This window comes from Carettochelys insculpta, chromosome 7 (genome assembly GCF_033958435.1).
Source record: "Carettochelys insculpta isolate YL-2023 chromosome 7, ASM3395843v1, whole genome shotgun sequence".
Lineage (NCBI taxonomy): Eukaryota > Metazoa > Chordata > Testudines > Carettochelyidae > Carettochelys > Carettochelys insculpta.
Window position 1 is genome coordinate 26,205,578 of NC_134143.1, and position 26,564 is coordinate 26,232,141.

Here is a 26,564-nt window from a genome sequence, read left to right on the forward strand (position 1 = left end):
TGGATAATAGATTGCCGAATATGAAAGAGTTTGCTGTATGTCACTGAACTGGCTCATGTCCACATGGCAGAAGTTAGTAAATACTTTCCATCCTTTATAAAATGTACACTTTTCCCTTTTCGGTAAGATTTACTACAAAGAAGTAGAGTTTTAAGCATGTGGAGGAGAGTATGGTCCTGTAGATGGCCTGTTAGATGGGGAAAATAGTTTAATTTCTTTAGGCTATGAAAATTTTGAAGCAAATACAGCTTTGGGACAAAATATTACATTTCTCACCTAAGAAGAAATGAACAAGCATTAAATGTAGATTCTGATTTTCTGCACATATATAAGTAAATCCAAACCATGATCTTAGCTTTTGCTGATTTTCAAACTTTGATATTTATTCATTGAGTAGTTTGGTTCACTTCATATTACATATGTAAATACAGCAGAGTTTTCCAAAAACTTGAATTATTACGTAAGTATATAGTTGATTTTAATATCCATAAGATTTTGAAGTTGAACATTCTGTGCCATGACTCTTAAGATGCATCAAACAGTCATATATAGAATGTTAAGTATCAGAGGGGTAGCCCTTTTAGTCTATATCTGCAAAAACAATGAGAAATCCTGTGGCACCTTATAGACTAACAGATTTTTTGGAGCATCAGCTTTCATGGGCAAAGACCCACTTTGTCTGATGCATTGGAGTGAAGTGTAGAATCTCCACTCTAGTGCATCAGACGTAGTGGGTCTTTGCACATGAAAGTTTATGCTTCAAAAAATCTTTTAGTCTATAAGGTGCCACAGGACTTCTCCTTGTTCATATAGAATATTAAAAACTCTTTACATACACAATTATAAGTTATGCCATCAGCCAGTGTTTATATTATGTAATATAATCTTAAATATGATGTAGTGTGTATAAAATGTATTGTAATGGTAACATAAGCAACACCAATTTAAGTAACAGATGACATCTGGGGGAGATGTTATTCTATATGCATAACCCATGCAGTTAATTTTACAACCACCACATGTGTACAACTCATTTATGAAATCTTCTTACCAGTTCTGCTGCTGTTCTGTTTAGAAATATTTCTTTATACTATTTTATTGTCTGTGCTATGCCCAGGTTTCTGAAAAAGCAAGCTGGTAGTTCTCAATAAAATACAAAAATATAAATGTCCAGTTTTATGCACACCTCCACTAGAAAAGAATTAAATCAGAAGTAATTGTATACAGCTATATATTCAGAATAATATTGAAACAGTAAGTGCAATCCTCAACTGTACCAACCTCACAGCTGGTGCATCTGAAGGAGGATCCACTTCACTAAACTGGTGCAAGATAGAGCAGCTGTAACTTAACAAGGTTGATGTGGTTCCCCAGGAAGTATTGCATCACCTGGAGATTCCACTTACTCTGTCTGTTACATCTCCTCTTGCCCCCAACTGGCCATGACATACCCTCTGCACTGGAGGACCCAGCCCAATATTCCTCTGTTAAGGAGGAATCCTTATTAGACACTTTAAAGATGGTTTACAGTTCCTTTTCTCCACAGGACTATAGTGGGCAGTGAGAACTAAAAGTCCTGGCACATTCAAAGAATGATTGCTCAGAGCTCCAGTAAAAAACAGGAGAAAAGCCTGCTTGAGCATCTTTGGGTTGAGTTTAGAGGTTGGAGCATGGATGATGTTCTGGTGAGCAGTGTTATCTGGAAGCTAAGCATTTGGGCATCCGCCAAAAAGAGATACAGGTGCCACCAGCAGATTAATAGAGAGAGAGAGATCACAGCCACCCAAAGTGGGCAGCACGTGTTTCTGTTGATGGTGTACATCTACACGTGCCTAAAACTTATTCTGCCCATTTATTCTGGAGAAAAAAAAACAGTAAGAACATTGGTGGTGGGTGTTTGCTGTAGACCACCAAATTAGGTGGATGAGGTAGATGAGACTTTCTTCAGGCAACAAAGAGATGCTTCCAGATCACAGGCCTTGGTTCTCACTGGAGATTTCAATCGCCCTGACATCTGTGGGAGACCTATAAAGCAGTACACAGACAATCCATGGAGGCTTTGGAGAAAGTTGGGGGCAACTGAAGGACCCAGTCAGGGGCCAAGCTCAGTGCAACCTGCTGCTGACAAACAGGGAGGAATTGATAGATGAAGTAGGTTTGGGTGACAACTTTGGCAGCAGTGATCATGAGATGGTCAAGTTCAGGATCCTGACCAAAGGAAGAAATCAGAGCAGCAAAATACAGGCTCTGGACTTCAGAAAAGGAGACTTTGGGTGTGTCTATACAGCAAAGTTATTTCAGAATAATGGCTGCTATTCCAAAGTAACTTTGTGAGCATCTACACAACAAAACTGCTATTTTGAAATAATTTCAAAATAGCAGATGGCTTATTTTGAATTCTGTAATCCTCATTGTACAAGGAATAGCACTTATTCTGAAATAGATATTTTGGAACAAGGGCTGTATAGAAAGAGAATAGGGGATATTTTGAATAAAGCTATCCTGGAATAGCCCGTTCCAAAATAACGCTGCAGCGTAGACATAGCAGAAGAGTGTTTCCAGGGACTCTAATCTGAAATAGGCTCTATAGTATGTGGACACTATTTTGGAATAAGCTTTTCTTATTTTGGGGCTTCCCTGTAGGGTGGATGTGTTATTCCAGAATAGCAAATATGGCAGGTGACCAGCTTGGCTTAAGAGTGTAATCTTTGGTGAGCTTAAACACAGAAAAGAAGCTTACAAGAAGTGGAAACTTAAAATAGAATGGTATAAATATATTGCTCAAGCGTGCAGAGATGTAATCAGGAAAGCCAAAGTGCAATTGGAATTGGAGCTAGCAAGTGATGTGAAAGAGAACAAGAAAGGTTTCTATAGGAATATTAGCAAAAGGAGGTGGTCAAGGAAGATGTGTGACTCTTAGTGAATAAGGGAGGTTACCTAGTGTCAGATGAAGCTGAAGTACTCAATTCTATTTTTGCCTCTGACTTCACACACAAGGTCAACTCCCAGCCTGCCTTTGGCAACACAGTATATGGAGGAGATGGGTAGTCCTCAGCAGAGAAGGAACAGGTTAACTATTCTAAAAAGCTGGAAGTACACAAATCCATGGGGCTGGATCTAGCACATTAGAGAGTGCTGAGCTGAAGGAGTTGGTTGATGTGATTGCAGAGCCATTGGCCATTATCTTTGAAAACTCATTGCAGTTGGAGTTGGTCCTGGATGATTGGAAAACAGGCAAATAGAGTCCCCATCTTTAAAAAAAAGGAAGAATAATAATCCGGGGAGCTACAGACCAGTCAGCTTCACCTAAAACCCTGGAAGAATCATGGAAGGGATCTTCAAGGAATTCATTCTGAAGCACTTGAAGAGATGAAGGTGATCAGGAATAGTCAGTATGGATTCACCCGGGACAAGTCGTGCCTAACTCACCTGATTGCCTTTATTCAGTACTGGTGAGGCCACATCTGGAGTATTGCATCCAATTCTGGCCCACTGACCCAATTACAGAAAGGAAGTGGACGCATTGAGAAGAGTCTAGTGGAGGGCAACAAAAATTATTAGGGGGCTGTAGCACATGACCCTTATAAGAGGAGATGCCAAGGGATTTGGGCTTCTTCTTCGAGTGTCCCCGTGGGTGCTCCACATTAGGTGTTGGGCTCGCCCGGCGCCGCAGATCGGATCTTCCAAGCAGTTTCTGCCGGACCGCGCATGCGCCGGTGCGCGCCGCTCCCTTGCGCGCTCCTGGCCACGTGCGCGATCCGGTCCCCGCCAGTTCCTCTTAACCGCCGTCGGCTGCAGACGGAATCCAACTAGGCTACGGCCAAGTTAGCGTATTCAATGGTTTTAACTGTTTTTCTTTAAAGTTTTCAAGTTCTTAGGCTACTGTTAAGTTAGCCAGTTGTTATTTTCAAAAAAAAAAAAAAAAAAAAGAAACAACAAGCGGGACAGCATTCAGTCCAGTCCTAGTAACAAGCGGAGCACCGGAGGCCAGGAGCCTAGGGCCATTAGCCCTCCTGCCGCGGCCGGCTATCGGAGAGGGGGAAAACAGCACAGAGAAGGTGCTAAGTACCCCATTAACAACTGAAAGACTCACCAACAATGTCCTATTCAGGATTCAAGGAATGTGAGTCTTGCCGAGAGGCAATGCCAGCGTCTGATGGGCACAGTCACTGCATAAGGTGCCTGGGGGAGTCCCATGTCACGCAGAAATGCTCCTTCTGTGCAAAATTAACAGCCAGAGCAAGGAAGGACAGGAAGATGCGGCTTGAAATGCTGCTCTTCGACAAGGCCCTCCAGCCAGACGTGCCGGAGCGGCCACAGCAGGAGGGACCCTCCAGGGCCCATAAAAGGAAAGCCGCCTCCCTCACCCCATCAGCACAAAAACGGAGGAAAGTCTCCCCAGTCCGATCCCTGCCGGCAGCAACACCGAGCGGGATGGGAGGAGCGCACAGCCCCCAGCTGCAGCAACAGCTGATCGGCAGCGGCACGGAGAGCCACGTGGAGGCGGCTCAGCCTCCGATAATCAAACAGCCGCCCCGCACCGCAGGCAGGGCGGTGGCTAAACAAGCACCGGTACCGGCGGCACCGCAAGCAGCGGCACCGATCCTGGGGAACCGGTGGTGCAGAGCGCGCAGGCGCGCAGCCTGCAGGCACCGGAGGACACAGCCCGTGCGGCACCGCCCATAAGCATGCCAAGCACGGTGCGGATGGGGCCAAGATCCCCTACACGTCAGGGGGCGGAGCTACCCCCTCAAGGGAGGGGGAAGGCTGCACACAAAACAAGGCACCGCAGCCCCTTTCCAGACAGGGCTGCAGAGTTGCTTTCCCTCAGCCCTCCGCTCATGCTGCAGACTCCAACTAGGAGGCAGGGGTCCCCCCTAGCATACCTGGAGCCCCTGTCTCCATTTTTACAACCAGCCTCGCCCTGGCTGGGACCACCTTCACCCTTCCTGGGGTTTGAGCCGCTGGAGTACTATCACAAATCGCTCTCTCCAGTGTCCCAGGTCTCTCGACGATTTCACTCCCCCAGACGCAGAGGGTACGCACCAAGGGAGTGGTCTAGGTCACCTTCCCAAGAGCAGTGCCCATGCTGCCATGGTCGCCCCTATCATGCGGGGCATAGAGACCACCGGCAGTCTACCAGGGAAAGATCCCCACAGACGGTCCCGTATCCCTGAGGGCAGTCACGAACGGGGACAGAGACTCAAGTATCTCAGGGGGAACTGGTTATGGAACCCCGAGATTTTTCTCTTGCAATCTTCCAGCGAGCGGATGTACCATCACCAACAGGAACCGGAAGGGTCCAGAGAGGCGTACCCTAGTGGTTCCTCGCTCTCCTCCCCGGATGAGGCTACGGCTCCGCGGGACGTCCATGCTCCGGACGATCTCAAACAGTTCCAAGAGCTGTTTTAAGAGGGTGGCCTTCATGCAAGGCACCCAGACAGCAAAGGTGCAAGAGAAACACCATAAGCTCCTCAAAAATCTAAGACCTCTGGCCTCCTCCAAAATAGCAAAACCGCTTGATGACGCAATCTTGGAGTCCGCCACTATGATATGGCAGACCCCTGCGACTATTCCGCCTGTCCACAAGAGAGCGGATTAAAAAACAAAAAAAAAAAAATACTTCGTGCCGGCGAAGGGGATGGAGTTCCTGTTCAGCCACCCACAACCAAATTCCTTGGTGGTGGAGTCATCGCAACAAAGATCAAAGACATCGCAATTCAAGACGGGGGAACAGACAAAGATGCCAAGAAGCTAGAGCTGTTCGGCAGAAACGTCTACTCCTCCTGCACTCTACTGTTGCGAATGGCAAATTACGCAGCGCATCTAGCGAACCATAATTTCAACAACCACACTAGGTTAACCTCCCTCATGGACTCGCTTCCAGAGGGCAAGAAACCGGTGCTCAAGGCCATCGTGCAAGAAGGCTACGCGGCCTCGAGGATGGGAGTTCAGATCGCCCTGGAGGTTGTGGACACAGCAGCACGCTCCACAGCTATGGCAGTGGTGATGCGAAGGGAGTCCTGGCTCCAGACTTCGGGTATACCGAGGGACCTGCAGACAAAGATAGTCGATCTTCCCTTCGACTCGCAAAAGCTCTTTGCTGAATCAACTGACTCGGTCCTTCATTCCAGTAAAGATTCAAGAGCCACACTTAGGACCCTGGGGATTTACACCCCTCCATACAGAAAGAAAAAGTACTACCCTCAACAAAGACGGTACCAGTACCAGCAACAGCGTCCCCAGTACCACAGGGGTTACGAGCAAGGGCGACATCAACAGCACCAGCAGTACAGAACTCCCAGGCGACGTTCCCAACAGAGCCGTGCGTCCTCGGGGCAGGGCCAAAGGCCACAAGTTTGACACACAGATCCAGGGCTGCGCCATCACTACCATCGCACAAGGTCATCCGAAGCGGTTATTCCACCATCGCCTCCGACCGTTCTATAACCAGTGGCAAAGGATCACCACAGACAAATGGGCGCTGGAGATCATAGCCACGGGGTACGCCATCTCCTTCCAGTCGCTCCCACCACCACGACCTCCACCCAGGCCCCACCTCCAGGAGGCCTCCCACGTAGCGAGGCTCAAGCAGGAGGTAGACCATCTCATGCTCATAGGGGCAGTGGAAAGAGTGCCGGAGCAACTGCAAGGGAAAGGGTTCTACTCGAGGTACTTCCTCACGGAGAAAAAGACAGGAGGCTGGAGGCCCATCTTAGATCTTCGAGGCCTCAACCGGTACCTGCGCAAGCAACGCTTTCGGATGATCACAATCGCCTCCATCCTTACGGCACTGGACGATGGAGATTGGTTCGCAGCCCTCGACTTACCAGACGCGTATTTTCACATAACTATCCATCCGGCTCACCGACGATTCCTCCGGTTTCATGGTAGGCAAAGAACATTTTCAATACAAGGTCCTACCGTTTGGCCTCTCCTCGGCCCCCAGAGTCTTCACCAAGACCTTGGCAGTGGTGTCAGCCTACCTGCACAGACAGGGGGTATTTATATTCCCGTATCTGGAGGACTGCCTACTCAAAGGGGCCTCGAAGGAGGAGGTACTACGCATGATACGCGTCACAGCAGGCACGTTCTCTTCGCTCGGCCTGGTTATCAATCTGACAAAATCAAAGATAGACCCCACACAGGACATAGAGTTCATAGGGACACGCATAAATTCTATTACAGCGAGAGTGTATCTACCAGAGACTTGCTTTCGGGCCATCGGCTCCCTTGTGCAAGTCATCACCTTCAGCCCTACGGTGCCGGTTCTGACGTGCTTACCGCTGCTGGGCCACATGGCAGCAGCGACGTTCGTAGTACAGAATGCCAGGTTACACATGCGCAGCATGCAGCACTGGCTGGTGAGCATATACAAACCAGCAGCACACACCATTCACAGGGTGGCGTCGCCCACAACAGAGGTGCGCAGATCCCTGCAATGGTGGGTAAACCCCAAGAACCTGCTAACAGGGGTACCCTTCCACCAACCACACATATCGGTTTTTCTTACTACAGATGTCTCCCTCATAGGGTGGGGAGCACACATGGGCGAAGAGGTGACGCAAGGGCTGTGGTCCTCCACGGAGCAGTCACTGCACATAAATATACTGGAGCTCAGAGCAGTGTTCAATGCCTGCAGACACTTTCGAGACCATATACAAGGCAAAGTAGTCGGGATCAGTACAGACAATACCTCTACCATGTTTTATATAAATCGGCAAGGAGGAGCTCGGTCCCGTGCCTTATGTGCGGAAGCAGTCCGGTTGTGGAACTGCTGCATCGCCAGCAATATAACCTTGAAAGCCTCGTACTTACCAGGCGCTCACAATGTGAAGGCAGACCAGCTGAGCAGGCGTTTCGCACTCATGCACGAGTGGCAGATCCGTCCTGATCTGCTGCGACCGATTTTTCACGCATGGGGTTTTTCCCCAGATAGACCTGTTTGCTACTCAACACAACAAGAAGTGCCCACGATTCTGCTCCAGGGCAGGACTGGGACGGGGGTCCCTGGGGGACGCATTCGCGATCTCCTGGAGGGGCCCCCTGCTTTACGCTTTCCCTCCCACAGTGCTCATCCACAAAGTGTTGCAGAAAGCCAGGAGGGAAGGAGCCTGAATGATCCTGATAGTCCCAACGTGGGATCGACAGCAATGGTTCCCCCTACTCCTGCGCATGTCGGACCGGCCACCGATGCCCCTTCCGGTGGCGCCAGATCTGCTCACGCAAGCCCAGGGGTCCATAGTGCATCCGCACCCCCAAGGCCTGCGACTACAAGCGTGGTTAATCCATGGCTCAGCTCCCTAGAGAGCACATGTACGGAGGAAGTGCAGCAAGTCCTAGAAAGTAGCAGGAGGACTTCCACCAGGAAGACCTACAAGCAGAAATGGACTCGCTTCACGGCATGGTGTTCTACCAAACAGCTAGCCCCCCTTTCGGTGCCTATACCTGTGATATTAGAGTATTTACTGGACCTCAAGAGAGGAGGACTCTCACTATCCTCGTTAAAGGTCCACTTTGCCGCCATTTCGGTGTTCAGACACGAAGAGGAAGGGCACACAGTGTTCGCCCATCCCATGGTTACCAGGTTCCTCAAAGGGTTGGTAAACCTATACCCCCCTCGGAAACCGCTCCCACCTTCGTGGAACTTGGACCTGGTGCTTAATGCAAAAACGGGACTACCGTTCGAGCCTTTGGCCACGGTTTCCCTCCGCCTCCTTACGATAAAGACGACCTTTCTTCTTGCAATCACGTCAGCTCGCAGGGTGAGCGAGCTTGCGGCAGTTATGGCAACGCCACCCTGCGCTGTTTTTTCCAAGGAGGCGGTAACCATACGGCTGCATCCAGCCTTTGTTCCTAAAGTTTCTTCTGAGTTTCATATTAACGAAACTATCGTTTTACCCTCGTTTTATCCAAAGCCTCATAACTCTAACAAAGAGGCGCGCCTACACCTCCTGGACGTGAGGAGGGCGCTAGCCTTCTATATAGACAGGACCAAGTCCTTCCGGAAAACAGATAGACTCCTAGTCTCTCTCGCTCCCAAATCCAAAGGAGAATGTCTCTTCGCAGAGAATCTCGAAGCACATCGTATCTTGCATAAAAATGTGCTACGAACTCAAAAAGACTCCTTTACTGGCCACGCCCAGGGCTCATTCCACTAGGGCGGTGACGGCATCAACAGCCTTTTTCAAGGGCGTTGCGCTAAAAGACATTTGCAGAGCGGCGACCTGGTCATCCTATGACACCTTCGCCAAACATTACGCCCTTCACAGGGTATTCCAAGAGGATACCCGTCTCTTGACAGCGGTCCTCTCAGGGACAAGCTGCACATAATCCGATTACCCACCTCCTATCTTGGGTTACTGCTGGGTAGTCACCTAATGTGGAGCACCCACGGGGACACTCGAAGAAGAAAGACAGGTTACTCACCGTAGTAACGGTGGTTCTTCGAGATGTGTCCCTGTGGGTGCTCCACTACCCGCCCATCCTCCCCGCTTCGGATCTGTTTAGTGTTTTGCAGGAGCATCTGAGGCGGTTGGTCAAGGAACTGGCGGGGACCGGATCGCGCATGTGGCCAGAAGCGCGCAAGGGAGCGGCGCGCACTGGCGCATGCGCGGTCCGGCAGAAACTGCTTGGAAGATCCGATCTGCGGCACCGGGCGAGCCCGACACCTAATGTGGAGCACCCACGGGGACACATCTCGAAGAACCACCGTTACTACGGTGAGTAACCTTTCTTTATTTAGTTTACAGATGAGAAGAGTGAAGAGGAATTTGATAGCAGCCTTCAACTCCCTGAAGGGAGGGTCCAAAGAGGATGGGGAGAGGCCAGTTCAATGGTGACAGATGACAGAGCAAGGAGCAATGGTCTCAAGCTGCAGTGGAGTGGGGTGGGTGTCTAGGTTGGATATTAGGAAAGATTATTTTCCTAGGAAGGTAGTGAAGCACTGGAACGTGTTACCTAGGAATGTGGTAGAATCTTCGTCCCTCAAGGTCTATAATCCCTGGTTTGACAATGCTCTGGCTGGAACAATTTAGTTGTGATTGGTCCTGCTTGTAACAAGGGGTCAGTCTTGATGACCTGCTGAGGTGTCTTCCATTCCTGTGATTCTATGCTTCATTATTTTTATGGCAAGTACAACAATATATTAGCACAAGCAGATTGCATAATCGTTTGCCCATAATATTTTATCCATTTTTCTTCCTATCAAAATATTTCTCTCAATTCAACAATTACATTGATTTAAGAGGATAATTGGAGCAACACAACTTTATCATGAGTAAATAACTGTGAAAATTAAAAATCTTGATTTTTTTTAAATAAGCAGGACAAATATTTTAATACAGATCAGCATGAGTGATTTGTCTTAAATCTATTCATGGACTTCAAAAAGTAAAAGGAATTTATAACTGTTTATAAACAGGAGTATAATGCTGACCCATCTCCTTTTGTGTTTTTAAATAGATTTTACTACAGAGCCACTGCTGCTGTTAAACATGAAGTTTTGTTCTAAGGAAGCAAAAAGACTTAATTATACTCTTTAAAGGAAATTATTGAAATAGAAGTATTCATTTAAAGTACAGTTTTTGGCTCTGGGCTTTCACCACAATTCATTTATTCTAGTTTTCCACTGAACTTATTAAGAATGAAACATATAAGAAAGTACAATTCATAATGGCCCTTTCACTGTTCATAAACCTGTTATTACTAAACAAAGTAATTCATAGTCTACCTTGCAATCTTGGGCACTTTTTAAAATCATTCGGATTTTGTAACTGTTTGGCTTATAAAAGAAACTAGTTTTATTGTAAATTAGTTATAAAATGTGACAATTCAAGGGTGGTTATAAGACTCTGAACAGAAAAGGAAGAAAGAGTCTCTGGAATCAGGAAGGAATTTTCCCCCAGATCAGATTGGCAGCAACCTTCAGATGTTTTTGCCTTTCTGAGCAATGTGTGGGTAGGGGTCATTTACCAGGATTATCTGGGTGTATCTCAGTCATTTGCCTGCTGTTACAGGGGTCTCAAGCACTGGTGCAATTTGGTTCCTCTTATTATGTACCTGTACCACATAATAGTTTAGTCTCCTATGAATCTCTTACTTTGGTCTCATTTTGGTTGTTGGGTTTAAAGCGACAGGTGCTGGATGGTGTCAGTAGCCTGTGGTATATACATGAGGTTATAATCTTGTGATCCCTCCTGGCCTTTGTATGACTCTGTTTAAAGGGAAACTGTAAGGTAAAAAGGTTGTCTTAAAAAACCCAAACAAATGAACAACGAAAAAGCTGAAACCCTCATTTATGTTTCAAAAATACATTCAGTTGATTTTAAAAACTAATTTAGTTTTTATTGTTTATACTGGTTTCTCTTATTCTTTGATTTAGAAGCAATAGTTAGATGACCACTTATAAACAGTATCACAGTACAGTAATATTCTTAAAATATCTACATCATATAATCTTGGGGTCTTATTTGGCACTGTATTTTACCCCAGTATAAGTCCCTTGGAATTAATAAAATAATGCAGTGATGAACTGGGACCCTTGACTCTAAGATACAGGAGTGGAAATGTTTTATTTTATAATAACCTTTAAAATACCCCCAGCACTTTCATGTCCAAACTTCATTACACAGGTGAGTATAGAACTGCAGTGCTGTGAACCTGAGGAAGTCATCAGCATTTTCCAGGTGAATTGTTCCATTTTAAGGAGGACCTCCTGGAAGTAGTTGGATGGTAACCTAAAGTTGCTGTGTATTTTGTCATCCAAGTTTTTTGTTTCTGTTCAGTCTTCATAAAGCTGTGAGCCAGAATTAAATCCTTTATTATAAAGAGGGCTTCGGTTTTTAAATCCACACAGAATGTGATTGAACTTGTCAAGCCAATGGATGCCCTTTTCCCTGCTCCACTAGAAGAAGCTATATCTTATGAAATTTATTCATCGTTTATTGCAGTACCCCTCGAATCAGAGGTGGAAACTGAGGTAAGGGTTCATTTTTCATCTGTTGTAGGTTGAGCTAAACACCCCCTTCTACGTTTTCCGATAAGATGATAGTGAAAGTCACCAGTTTGATTCCTCTGTCCATCTTATTCTACTAAATGAGTGTTTCTCAACCTTTTTTTATACAGTACCCTCCTTTCAAAACAAAAGTATAAGTACCCCGAGTACCTACAATATTCACACACAATTTTTTCTACCATTGCAACACATTTGTTTAAACAACTTAATTGTAACTGGTTGTTTGGAAGAAATTGCCTATATGCAATAAACTTGCTGTCATACTTATAAATGTGCAAAAAGGATAAATAAAAGAATGTAAAACATAAAATCAGTTCAATTTCTCTGTTCATAAAAAGGTTGAGAAACAGAGAGTTAATGTACCCTCTGGAAGCTCTAAGTACCCCCAGGTGTACACGTACTCTTGGTTGAGATCCACCATACTAAATCATAGCAGGCATTCAGTTTTCAGAATTAAGCTGCATTAATTTGTCAGCAAAGGAGTATGTATGTCATGTATTAAGCATCTCCCACCATTCCACAGAAAACAATCACAATGCCCAAGCCATGTGCCTTCTCTGCAATGGTCAATGGAAAAACTCAGATGATCTCTCCCAAATTAGAATCTTTCATATGCCATCATAGCACATTGCTGCTGTGCCTTTGGGCTGGCAACATTTAGATATTGCCTATAATAGTGGAATGTTCAAACTGAAACCTTTCCAGTAACATTTACTTTTAATTTATTAGGAAATTAAGCAAGAATGTCATCCAGATGGGCTCCAACCAGAAACAGAATCCTTGGATGTAGATCCTATGGCTGGGTTCACCATTGAAGATGTTAAGTCAGTATTGGGTCAGATCACTAATGAAATTATTGGCAGTCTTCAGGTACTGTTTTAGAAATATGTTCACTAATTTGAACTGTGGCTAATTACTCTCAGGGGAAGCTGTGTTTGCCTGTATCTGCAGAAACAGCTAGAAGTCCTCTTGCATCTTAAAGACTAGCAAACTTATTTGGGCATAAATTTTCATGGATAAAAAACCACTTCATCAGGTGCATCTGACAAAGTGGTTTTTACCTATGAAATCTTATGCTTAAATAAATCTATTAGTCTTTCATGTGCCAAAAGTCTCCTCAGTGTTTTTGTAGTTAATTAGTTAACTAATGACTAAAAACTGGCAAACAATATATTCATCTGCTGTAGGAATATGGTTTAACAGGTGTACATAAATTGCAGATAAGTCATTTCACATGTAATAAGAGCCAAAAATAGGTTCAGTAACAAAACACATCTTCACAATTGCTGTGTTGTTTATAAAGTATGGGCTAGATCCTGCTCTCTTGGATCTCAGTGGAAAAATTTCTTTTCAGTGCTGTAGGTGGGAAAGAATACATGCCATAATAGATATGCTCAAACATGCAGCTTTTGAAACTTGCACATACACACCCTCAATTATTATGTAGGTCACAGCATGTAAGCCTATTCTATAATATAATTACATAGCTGAAGTTATTAAATCATAAAAGAGCTGGACTATAGATTATTGAACCGTCTCACATGGCAGCCTGATCCACCAAACATCTTGAAAATGCTGAATAGAATTAACCAAAATCTTGTTCAGTATCCATTATTGTCTTCAGTGTACCTATCACACTGTATTAGTTGAAGAGAGAACATGCTGTCAGAAGTCTTACATGGGCCACATTTACTCACATTTGATGTAATATAATGGAATGAAAATCTGTTCATTACTAATGATACCACTTCCTCTGAAAATAATTTGATATTGAGAAATTGTAGTTATATGGATTATGCATAATGGGAAATATCTGTTGGTAAATTGACACACAGTGCCATGCCTTAAGGTTTGACTCTGTGTGCCCATTCAACTTGTCATTAGAAATTGATGAAAAGGTCTGGGCCTGAATTGTGGCTTTCTTATACATGCAAATAGAACCTGCTTCTTTTTAAAGAATTTAAATATACGTTTTTCTCTTGGCCTCAGAGATTTTACCTTGGCAAAACTCCCAGTGAACTCACTGAGAGTTTTGCTTGAAAACGGATTGCAGGATCAAGTGAGAAATACATTTTTACACTTATCAAGCTTTAGTTATGTACCAGAAGAATAATATCTTCTTTATTGTACTAACCATCCTCCACAAACTCTTCTGCAACTGATTCCTCTTTTTGACCCGGCCCCATAGTTGATTTTATCATCAGATTCTGCCTGATCCATGATCAAAATCTTTCTACTATGTTCTTAGACATTGAACTGTGACTTTACACTCATACGGTTCATCTACACTAGCCCCCTCCTTCGAAGGGGGCATGTAAATTAGCCCAATCGGTGAATAGCAATGAGGTGCTATGCTGCATATGCAGCACCTCATTAGCATAATTCTTGCTGCGCAAACTTTGAATTTGCTAACTTTGAACCCCTGGCAAGCAGTGTAGCCGAGGACACTTTGAAATACTTGCACAATTCCAAACTTCCCTTACTCCTAAAATGTTTTGGGAGTAAGGGAACGTCGATGTTCCAGAGGTACTCCAAAGTGCCCATGACTACACTGCTTGCCACCACTTCGAAGGTAGCAACTTCAAAGTTTTGAGCAGCAAGAATTACGCTAATGAGATGCCGCTTATGCAGTGCAGCACCTCTTTGCTATTCACCAACTGGGCTCGTTTACATGCCTCCTTCAAAGGAGGGGCTAGTGTAGATGAGTCAATAGTGTTACATCAGGCAAATATTATTAAATGTCAGATCACAGAGGTGGCTCAAAATAGGTGTGAGAGTAAAGATAGTGGATTGAAGTAGGGAAACGCCACAGCTGATTTTCATTAGAGATTTATCAAAGAAGGATGTAAGAATGCTAATGGAAGGGTAGCTAGGTTGTGGGTGACAGGTACCTTGGAGATTCAGTTCTTCAAAAGTGATTAAGTATTACCTAAAAGACATGAGTAAATGGGATATGGACTTATTCATTTGTACTTGACAGTGGTCCAAGCATAGTGAACAAAGTACATAAGGTCTGAGTGAAGCTCAAATAAGAATTCCACTTTTTTGGTGCTTTCTCTTAACTTCTCAGAACTTTTAAATTTTTCAAGATTTGCCCATCACTACTTGGTGCATTGGAATATACCAATAATAGGGATTTTAAAGATAAGAAATATGGCAATAACAGGGATTTTAAAGATAAAGGCCTCAAGTTTAACTGAAAGATAGCCTACTAAAGACTTTCTTGGATGGAAGTTAGCACTTGATTTTTAAGGACCAGTTTGTCTACTGGTATAAATTACATCTATCTATTGAACTTAATACAAAGCTAACACAGAATTTGGCCCTGAATCTGGGATCATTTTGTGTAGAGCCAGTAAAATAAATTTTTCCTTTCCAAACCTTCATAGAACACTTGAAATAGTTGGAAGGACCTTGGCTACGTCTACACTGTGAGATAAATTTGATTTTTAATAAATTTGATTTTTTAATCTCGTTCTTACGAATTCAAATTTAAGTTTTCTCATACCTTCTGGAAATTCAACCCACCATTTCTCCATGTTGAGTTACCGAGTCCCATTGCCTTATCCACATTTGACTGCATGAGCAAAGCATTGTGAGTACCTATCCCACAGTGTCTTAGCCCTGTTTTGTACCAATGAGTTGGGCAGAAGAAAAAATTGCCGCAGTTGCTTGTGGGTGTTTGATGTCACTATCCCAGATGCAAAGCACTGTCCCAGAATTCAGAGCACCCACTAACCGTGCAAAAATGAACAGGAGATCTTGCCATTTTCTCTGGCACAGCACTAACACAAGCACAGATCCTTGAATGCTTCACGTCATTGCACACCCTGTTACGGCAGCTTCCTGGACTGTCATGCACTTTTTCTTATGACTACAAAGGGAGATGATGGTTGAGGATGATGATGAAGATTTTGAAGAGGAAGTCACTCAACTGCAGTCCAAGAACTCTCAAATGCTGGCTGCCTTGCATGCATTGCTGACAGTGAAGTGGCAGTTTTGGACTCATGAGACTAGCACAGAGTTGTGGAACCACATCTTTTTGGAGTCCTGGGACAACCAGCCGTGGGTGCAGAACTTTTGCATGTGGAAGTCCACTTTTATGGAACTTTGTGATTTGCTGCCCTCCCCTACCCCAGCTCTGAAGTGCAACAGCACAAGAATTAGGCTAGCTTTAACAGTTCAGAAGCCAGTGGCAATCACTCTGTGGAAGTTTGCAATGCCCAACAATTACCAATCAGTGGTAAATCAGTTCAGGATGGGCAGATCTACAACAGGGGCCAGGGTGGTTCCGGTAGCCAGGGCACTCTGTCAGCATCTCCTGAGGAACACTGTGACCCTGGGAGATGTACATGTCATAGTGGATGGCTTTGCTGCGTTTGGGTTTTCCTAACTGCAGTGGGGCAATAGATGGCACGCACATCTCCATCCTGACCTTGGATCACCTGGCCTCTGAGTATCTAAACAGAAAAGGGAACTTCTCAATGATGTTGCAGGTGTTGGTAGATCACAAAGGTCATTTCACTGACATCAGCGTGGGATGGCCAGGAAAGATTCACGACATGCGGATCTTCAGAAATTCTGCTCTGTACAGAAAACTCCTGGATGGGACTTTTTTCCCAGACCAGAAAATCAAGATTGGCGACATGGAGATGCCTATTGGAATAGTGGGTGGCCCTGCTTACCCTCTGCTCCCCTTGCCTCATGAAATCCTACACAGGAACCCTGGACCGCAGCCAGGATAACTTCAGTGTCAGACTCAGCAAGTGCAGAATGGTGGTGAAATGCTTCTTTGGCCATTTAGAAGCAAGGTTCAAATGCCTGTTGACCCATTTGGACCATTCTGAAATTAATATCCGCAATGTGATTACAATGTGCTGTATTTTGCATAATATTTGTGAATCCAGGAGGGAGAATTTCATGAATGCCTGGAATTCTGAGGCTGAGGCCATGAGCAGGGCTTACTCACAGCTGTCTACAAGCCATTCTTCAACAATTGTGGAGACAGCAACAATCAGGGAGGCTTTAAAACGTAGCTTCATGAATGATCTGCCAGGCACATGATAACGCTATATTTCTCTGTTGTAATACCACCCTCCACTCCCCCAAATGATTTGTGCTCCCCATAAAATGTGAACCAATAAATCAGACCATGGCTTTCACAGAAAGAATGCTTTTACTTGGTGGGAGGGGGTTAAGTTTCAGGAAGAAGAATGGATGTAAATGGAGGGTTCTTTTTAAAAAAAAAAAAAAAAAAAGTGGAGCAGCTGTGCTATTGGCCCCCTCCACCCCTGCCCACAGTCTTCTCCTTTGAGTCCTCTGTGGCCTTGACATAGTGGCAGGCAGCTGTGCTATTGGCCCTCTCCACCCCGCCTGTGCCCTTCTGCCGAGAGTCCTCTGTGGACCTTGGTGTTGAGGTGGGCAGCTGTGCTGTTGGGCCTCTCCACCCCAGCCTGGGTCCTCGCAATGCTTTGTGCTCCCCACCACTCCTATATACCAAAAAATCACGCTGTGGTCAAAGAATAAGTTTATTTTGAGGAAGGAGAGAGTTAAGCAGCAGGGAAAAGAAGCATTGTCAAATGTAGTGGAATAATCTTTTTCATTGGCTCTTGAGGCCAGAGCAGTAGGCTGTCCTTGATCTCCCAGTCCATGTTTAGGGACCACAACGAAGGGGAGGGCGACCTCTATTCAGGAGACTCTTGGCAGCAGTGAGTGCAGCCTGCATGCTGCATTGGGAGTCCCTCTGCAGTTCTAGCATGGAGCGCAGACTTTAGTTTGGTCACTCACTGCCACTATGAGCTTTGTCACATCCTCTCTCAGGTGCGCCATTTGCTTTCTCTGGAACTCAAGCATACTCTGCCGCCACTGTGCTGTAGTCTGCTGCCACTTTGCTGTGTCCCTTTAGCCTAAGGTGACCATCTGTCCCATATTAGGTGGGACAGTCCTGTATTTGGGATGCCAAAAAGGCGCCCCTACTTATTTTTAAAAAGGGACCCATAGTCCCACATTTGGGCCCTCCCACTGCTGACCTTTTCCAACACCAGCTGTGCAGGTGCAGCTGCTGGCGGGAGTTACTTCCCTGAACCTTAGGGAAGCAGGGGGAGCGCGGGCAGCTGCTGCATCCCAGCCACTTCCCCAGGGCTCTGGGGGAGGGCCAGTGGCTGCGGCTTCCCCAGGGCTCGGGGAGTGCTGGGGACTGCCTCTTTCCCAGGGCTCCCAGGGAGCGCTGGGGGCTGCAGCTTCCCCAGGATTCCAGAACAGGGCTGGCCACTGTGGCTCCCCTGGGGCTCACAGGAGCCATGTCTACACATGGGGTTAGCGGCACTAACTTCGAAATAGTGGCTACACGTGTCGGGCGCTATTTCGAAGTTAACATCTATGTTAGGTGGCGAGACGTCGAAGCCGCTAACCCCATGAGGGGATAGGAATAGCGTTCAACGTCGAAGTAGGGACCGTGTAGTCATTGCGCGTCCCGCAACATCGAAATTGCAGGGTCCGCCATGGCGGCCATCAGCTGAGGGGTTGAGAGACGCTCTCTCTCCAGCCCCTGCGGGGCTCTATGGTCATCGTGTGCAGCAGCCCTTAGCCCAGGGCTTCTGGCTGCTGCTGCCGCAGCTGGGGATCCATGCTGCAGGCACAGGATCTGCAACCAGTTGTCGGCAGCTGTGCCTGGCACCCTTATTTTGATGTGTGCTACTTTGGCGTGTAGACGTTCCCTCGCTGCGCCTATTTCGATGTGGTGCTGCGCAACGTCGAAGTTGAACATCGACGTTGCCAGCCCTGGAGGACGTGTAGACGTTATTCATCGAAATAGTCTATTTCGATGTCGCTACATCGAAATAAGATACTTCGAAGTAGGCTTCACATGTAGACGTAGCCAGGGAGTGTTGGCAGCTGTGGCTTCCCCAGGACTCCAGGACAGGGCTGGTGGCTGTCACTTTCCCTGGGCTCCTGGGGATCGCCGGTGGCTGCTGCTTCTTCTGAAAGTGATTGCTCATGTTCATTCCAAGTTGGGTGTGCGCCAGCACATGCCCAGTTGCTGTAAGCTTTTTGCCCTAGGTAGTAGCCATAGGTTCAGTGCAGCACCCCCTGGAGTGGCGTCAATATGGTGACCAGTATATACACCACCCAGCCCCCTCCCTGCTCAGTTCCTTCTCACTGTGCTGTCAGTGGCTGGAGCTCTCTCTCTTCTTCATAGTCAGCTAGTAGCCATCACTTGTAAATTAGTGAGTAATTAGTGTAAATAGTTGTAAATAGTTTACATAATTGCCTTTCAATCACAAATAGTTTTTCATTAGTTATCAGTGAGCTGAGGCAGGACTTTAACCCCACTCGGCGCTTCAGTGCCAGGGGATGCCTAGCTGGCTAGAGTCCCTATCCAGGATAACTGGACGGCAGTCACCTGGTCTTCCGTACACACATTCATGGCCCATTACGCATTGACGCAGCATGCTAGAGATGACACTTCAGTAGAAAGGGCCATGCTACATTCTGTCTGGGACTCTGACCCCATCTGGTAGGCATCGGCTAGTATCCACCCAATTTGGAATGCACATGAGCAATCGCTCGAAGAAGAAAAGACAGTTACCTGTTCTTTAACTGGTGTTCTTTGAGATGTGTTGCTCTCGTCCATTCCAAAACCCTCCTGCCTTCCCCACTGTCAGAGTAGCCAGCAAGAAGGAACTGAGCGGGGAGGGAGTCGGGTGGTGCATATATATATTGGTTGCCATATCGGTGGCACTCCAGGGGGCACCACACTGACCCTATGGCTACCGGCTAAGGCAAAAAGCTTCTGGCAACTGGGCATGCATCAACGCACACCCAACTTGGAATGGACATGGGCAACACATCTCGAAGAACACCAGTTACAGAACAGGTAAGTGTCTTTCCCCTGGGACTCCCTGGGAGCACCAGCAGCTGCTGCCTCTTTCCTGGCTCCCTGGTGCTTGGTGGAGCTGGGAGGAGCCGTGTCCCCCCCCCACATATCTCCGTGTCCTGTATTTGGGATAGGGAGATATGGACACCCTACTGTTGTTGTTAGTGGTTTCTGCTTGAGCCCGCTCCATGTGCTGCAGGATAAGATCTTGTTTGGACCTTTTGTGCTTCCTCGCCCTGTCTTCCACACTAGCGATACCTGCTGGAAAGCGAAGGTCAGTATTTAGATACAATTCACACAAAGTGCTTACCAATGGAATGAATGGGTCTCTGTCTGTACTGTCAGTGAAACTTTCTTTTTGCAAGACCACTTAAGGCTTCTTAAGGATGGGATTCAAATCGTGCATTGCACAAGCCATCATTTATCCAGACCGTTTCGTTGTGGACGTGGTAAGCTATTGTCCGCTTTACCAGGAATGGTTGGGAGGGAAGCAGTGGTGCATGTCAGTGTCCTGGAGCAGGGGAAAAAGTGTCAAAATGAAGATTGGGCAACATATTCGGGTCCTCTCAAAGAAGCATGTGCAGCTGTTCATAATAGCAGCAGTTCTTTGGAGATGACCCGGACTGCCAGTTGGTTTCCTGGACTTTGTGATACACCTGCCAGAGTTCTTTCACCTTTGCCCGGCATTGCATAGAGTCCCAGGAGTAACCTCTGGCAATCATCCCATGCTGCATCTTCTCAAATTGTTCTGCATTTCCCTTGGGCACCCGAAGTCTGCTCGCCACTGATCCCTCTCCCCAAACTGAAGGAAGATCCAGACTCTCCTGATGGCTCCTTGCTGGAGTGCTCTTGTGGCCCTGAGAACGACTAGACAGATCACTACCTTGAGTGCTCATGATTGCAAGAGATGGCTATTGATGTGATGGCTACCAGTGTGGTGCAATGCAATGAGTAAAAGACATTTTGGCTTCTGGGTGTCCCTTCTGTTTCCAGGGGTTGCTGGTGATGAATTCAAATTTGTAGGCTTCCTGTGACCTACTTCCTGCACACCTGGAGAGCAGCAGTGATTGAAGCAGCCATACATGGTGGGTAACTGTAACTTTGTGGGATACATAAGGGAAACTTCTGGAGGCTAATAAATTCAATTTTAAGACATGGCGCTTCCACACTTGCCTTTATTCAAACTTTTAAATTTGAACTTGACACTATACCCAGCTGCTTTCAACGATGTTATATCAATTTAGTGCTCCCAAAAATCGAGCTAATAGTATTTACAGTGAAGGCAGTCACTTGGTACAATCAAACTAACTGCCTTAAATTTGAATTTATCTTGTAGTGTCAATGTAGCCTTTATCTTCTTTTCCTTTCTGTTTCTGGTCTGTTTGTATTGTGACACACCTTGGACACATCTAGACAGCATTCCTCTTTCAGAGGAGGAATGAAAATGAGGGAGATCAAAAATGTAAATAAAGCGCTGATTTACACCTCTCACACTTCATTTGCGTAATTTTGTGTGATCGCACTTCTGGAAAAGACTTTTCCAGGAGCAAAAACAGCAATGTAGATAAGGTTCCTTTAGGAAAAAAAAATTTTTTTGAAAAAACTATTCTTCCTCATGTATTTCAGGAAGAAAGGTTCTTTTGAAAACGGGGCTTTTTTTCTGAAGGAACCTATCTATACGGCTGTTTCTGCTTCTGGAAAAGTCTCTTCAAGAAGCACTATCATGCGAGATTACGCAAATGAAGGACAAGATGTTTAAATCAGCGCTTCACTTGCATTTTCAATCTCCCTCATTTGCATTCCTCCTCTGTAAGGGGAATGCTGTGTAGATGCAGCCCTTGTGTTTCCATGGGCATCCAAGCATACTGAAAAGGTTACATACATTCAAAGTCCACTGATATTCATAGAATTCCATCCAGTGTGCCCAGATTTTTACAGGCAACAGAATTGCAGACAGCTACATATTATCACTGCCAGGAATTTGCTAAAATGTATCACAGCCCGTGTGCCTTCACTGCAAACATTACACTGAAATTTAAGCACTGAAATGTTTTAGAATTCTGTTTGTGTAAATACATATTCATTATTATATGTGTAATTGAGACAGACAAGCAACATCTCATAAACCTTGTTTTTATTGTTTATTTCCAATATGCTTTCTAAGTTCCAGTAGTGGGTCAGTAAAATGTATTACACTGGAGACCTAATATCTGAAATGAAAGAAAACACTGCAATAACCAAATCTTGGAGCACTCTTTCTAATTTCACGTTTAGTGGTGAAATCTGAGAGTACAGACAAATTAGCATATCTCCCAATTTAATGTTACATGAAGAATGGCTGGCCCAATATCACTTCCTGTACATGCAGATATATTACATTGGGATCACATACAGTAATATGATAACGTGTTATCACATAAGCACAGGCTGGAACACCATAATGTCTGCAAAACAGGAAGGTGTGTGCAGGATATTGTCAGTCTTAAAGCACTATGTCAAAACCATAAGGACAATGTGCAGCACAAAATAGCTCCATCCTAACCATTTTTTTCTGATTGTCTTCACAGACTGAGATAAACGAAAAACTGCAAATGCAGGAAGAGGCATATACTACAAGAATAGACAAATTGAAAAAAAGACCTGAGTAGCCAGACAAGAAGAATGGTGCCAAGCTTTAGAGAAATCTAGGAAAACAAAAGAAGACAGTTGACATTAATTAATTTTTTTACAAAGGAAACTGTTGAGCTAGATATTCCTCCTAATTTCAAAACTTTGCTGTCTCCTAACCGCATTTTATATCCTTTGATACTTAGAAAGATAAAAGGATTAGAAAGACATGTAGTTCAGAGATATAAAAGTCTTCTTTTAAATAGCACTTTCTGTTAAAATTTAACATTCCCAGTAATTCCGTTCCTTTGTGTTTCTCCTATTGTAAAGTATTTTAAATATGATTCTAGAATTTCACCCATACCCCACATTGCAGCTATATTAAGGAGTGAATGTCATTAACACATAATTATACACTTTAGATCTATAATTATTTTCTTTAGTTCATATTAAATTGTTTGCTACATTTACTAAAACTTTAGTATAATTTAACACTTTTTATGTCCACTATATTGAAATTACATAAATACAGGACTGGATGCTGCAGTTCCTTCTCAGACATAGCTCTTCTTGACTTCACTAGGAGTTTTGTCCGACAATTTGTAACACTTTAGTTTTAACTGTATTTATTATACATTAGCATTGTTCGTATCCTGTCACATATTTTATAAGTGTTTGATAGCCCAAAATGAACCCTAACAAATAAATGATAGGAGGCAAAACTAACTTTGTAATATATTTTAGATATGTGAAACCTATTTGTTTTCATATTACAGAGCTGTGAACCTTTGAAATCACTTAGTTAAATATGAATCTTGCTTCTAAGGTTAGGCTAAATATTAAATGGAATATTTGAAAACAGACCATTTTTAAGCAGTAAAATTACGTATTTGCTTCTTATAACATGTTAAAGAAATTATTCCCATTCCATCTACATTTTTTATGATGGAAAATAAAAATTAATGGAAAACCTGTCTAAACCTGATTAGGAAAGAGAATGAGTTTTGTTTGTCACTCTTTCACTTCTGTGGGCACCAAGAAAACAACCAGAAGGGGGCAGTGGTAGCACATTATCTATTAAAAGTATTTAAAAAAATAAATAACATCCAGTAGCCCCATCTGAGTGAGGCTATGTCTACACTAGAGTATGAAGTCGATTTTAGGGGATTTAGGTTGATTTTATAATGTACCTGTCTTCACTACAAATATCATTAGGTTGATTTTAAGGGGTCCTAAGGTTGACTTTTCTACTCCAGCTTGTTCACAAGGTGTGTGTCTACACTAGCAACTAACTTTGAAGTTAACTTTGAAGTTAGGCACTACTTGAAAGTGGCTAGCAGAGACTCTACACACATTGTCCCTTACTTTGAAGTTGAACTTCAAAGTAGGGAGCCCAACTTCAAAGTCCTTACTCCATTCCTGCAAATGGAATAGTTTGCTACTTCGAAGTATGCTGTGTGCAGATGCTCACTTTCGAAGGTGTTTACTTTGAAGTTGTACTTTGAAGTAAGCAACTTCAAAGTTATTTTTGTAATGTAGACACAGCCAAGGAGTAACACCAAATTGAAGTTTACAAAGTTGACTTAATGCTGGTGTAAACCCAGCATTATTTAATTTGATTTAATTGGCCTCCAGAAGTATCCCACAATGCCCCCCATGTGTCTGTTATGACCATCGCTTTCACCTCCGCTGCTCTCCAGGTGACCAAGAAGTAGAAAACAGGAAGCGGGAATCAGCCTGGGCTCTCCACCTGTCCCCACACCACTCAGCTGCTGAACTCTCTGGTTTGACCCCCTGCCCCACCACCACCACCGCCGCTGCCACCACCATGCAGCTGCTGGGTTCTCTGGCTGCCCTCCACACCATGCAGCTGCCAGGCTCTCCAGTTGCCCTCCCCGCCCCACCACCACATAGCTGCCACATCAAAATGAAAGGAATCAAAATAACTCTATCAAAATGAAGCATTTCAACAATACCAAAAAAACAACTTTTCATTAGCTGCAGATTGAAACTTTTCAGATTATTGCTGCATTTTATATTTCTCAGGGCTAGCCTGCTACCCTTGTAATGTGTGTGCCAGGGCAAGCTGTAGAAAAGTGGCATGAAAATGCATTTGGCAGTTTGTTTTCAATGGGAGCAGGAAGTAAGGGCAATGCACTCTGGAATGATATCACACATCACAACCACTTATGGTGTATTTTTTTCCCCCATAACACACTGTCACAGAAACCCAGAATGCAACAGGGATGCAGGAACTGTGAGACAGGTACCCACAATGCACTGCTGACACAGTCGAACTTAGCAAAGGTAATGGGGACACACTGTTGACTTTCTACATGTGTGTGAACACTCACAATTAACTTTATAAAATCTAGTGGTATAAAGTAAATTTTAATGAATTTGACTTTATTTCCGAGTGTAACCTGAGAATGGGTTGTGATTGTATACTTGAGAGCATCTTTCAGACATGGACACAATGAATTTATAAGGCAACTGTTTAAAATTTTACATGGGCAGAATATTTTCAGTCAAGAAATGGTTAGCTTTCTGACAGCATATGGTTGGTTTACATTAATGCTTCTGATTTGTCACTTTTGGTCTCTGTTCCTATAAGCCAAGAGTTTCTAGTTTGAGCACACGTGTAGCTCACAAAGAGTTGTGTAGGAAGGTTACCCCAAAAATTACCCTCCAAAAATACCTTCTGCTGGGCCAGGTCAGCTGACTTGGGTTCACAGGGCTCAGGTTGTAGAGCTATAAAATTATGTTGCTGGTATTCAGGCTCAGGCTGGTGACTGAGCCCTTGAACCCAGTGAGGAAGGAGGGTTTAGCCCACAGCCTTGTGAGTGTGAGTCAGCTCACACAGCCACAAATGATTAATTGATGTGTAGACATACTCTAGGAGATATATACAGGACTTTGTAGACAAAAACTACGATATGACTGCAAGGTATTTTTACACTGCTTTGACATGCAGAATCAGTACATCTGTAGAACAGCTGAAAAATCTGCTAAAATTCCTAAACAAAGTTCAGATCCCACAGGCCAAACTTGTACAAACAGTCGAAGTGAAATAAATTGACACTGCCAAGGGCAAAATTCCCACTGATTTAAGTAGGGCCAGATTTTCACCCATATGTTCTATAAGGAGACACCATGATAAGGAATCTTGCATACCATATGATTCTCGCTAATGTGAAATGCAACTGATCGTGCTTTGGATGTACTGGTATTAAAATGAGATGTAGCTACACTATTATGGATTAAGGATTCCTGGCTCTTCTCAGCTAAAATCACTTACTATTTTTAGGATCCTGTGTACTCCTTTGTTAGTATCCCTCTAAAAGTAGCTTATTGTGTCATTCCTTGTGCAACCAACTGGGACTATTTCCAACTTTCAGTATACTTAATCTTTAGTATGTATTACTTTTGATATACTATAGTTGTACACAGTGCTTTCCAATGCATATCATTTAAATTGTTTAACCAGCTCCTTGTCCTGAAGAAGTTTTGGTAGTAGTTGTACAGGTTTAAAGAAAGGAAAAGGCGGCTAACTTGTCCTTGCTTCCTGAAAATAGGGTATTCTTTTAGTGCAGGACAACTGGGCTACGTCTACACGTGAAGCCTACATCGAAGTAGCCTATTTCGATGTGGCGACATTGAAATAGGCTATTTCGATGAATAACGTCTACACATCCTCCAGGGCTGGCAACGTCGATGTTCAACATCGACGTTGTGCAGCACCACATCGAAATAGGCGCAGCGAGGGAACGTCTACACGCCACAGTAGCACACATGGAAATAAGGGTGCCAGGCACAGCTGCAGACAGGGTCACAGGGCGGACTCAACAGCCAGCCGCTCCCTTAAAGGGCCCCTCCCAGACACACTTGCACTAAACAGCACAAGATACACAGAGCCGACAACGAGTTGCAGACCCTGTGCATGCAGCATGAATCCCTCGCTGCAGCAGCAGCAGCCAGAAGCCCTGGGCTAAGGGCTGCTGCACACAGTGACCATAGAGCCCCGCATGGGCTGGAGAGACAGCGTCTCTCAACCCCCCAGCTGAT

The 26,564-nt window shown here is 44.7% G+C and overlaps 1 protein-coding gene across 17 annotated transcripts in view; it reads left to right on the forward strand.

The window, feature by feature from the left end:
• CABCOCO1 (ciliary associated calcium binding coiled-coil 1) overlaps positions 1-26,564 on the forward strand; it is a 393,177-nt gene that overhangs the window by 311,543 nt on the left and 55,070 nt on the right. For 9 of the 17 annotated variants that reach the window (XR_012646277.1, XR_012646279.1, XR_012646278.1 and 6 more), the window contains exons 6-7: positions 11,858-11,980; positions 12,746-12,886. The exons of 2 other annotated variants lie outside the window; for them this stretch is intronic. Coding sequence is in view for 10 of the 15 variants with exons in the window: in XM_075000159.1 (XP_074856260.1) it covers positions 11,858-11,980; positions 12,746-12,886 (264 nt within the window). In the remaining 5 variants the exon portion in view is untranslated. Of the gene's footprint in view, positions 1-11,786; positions 11,981-12,745; positions 12,887-20,885; positions 20,931-22,459; positions 23,919-26,564 lie in introns of those variants that run through there. 6 more of the 17 variants (XM_075000160.1, XR_012646281.1, XM_075000169.1 and 3 more) reach the window with 6 other exon arrangements.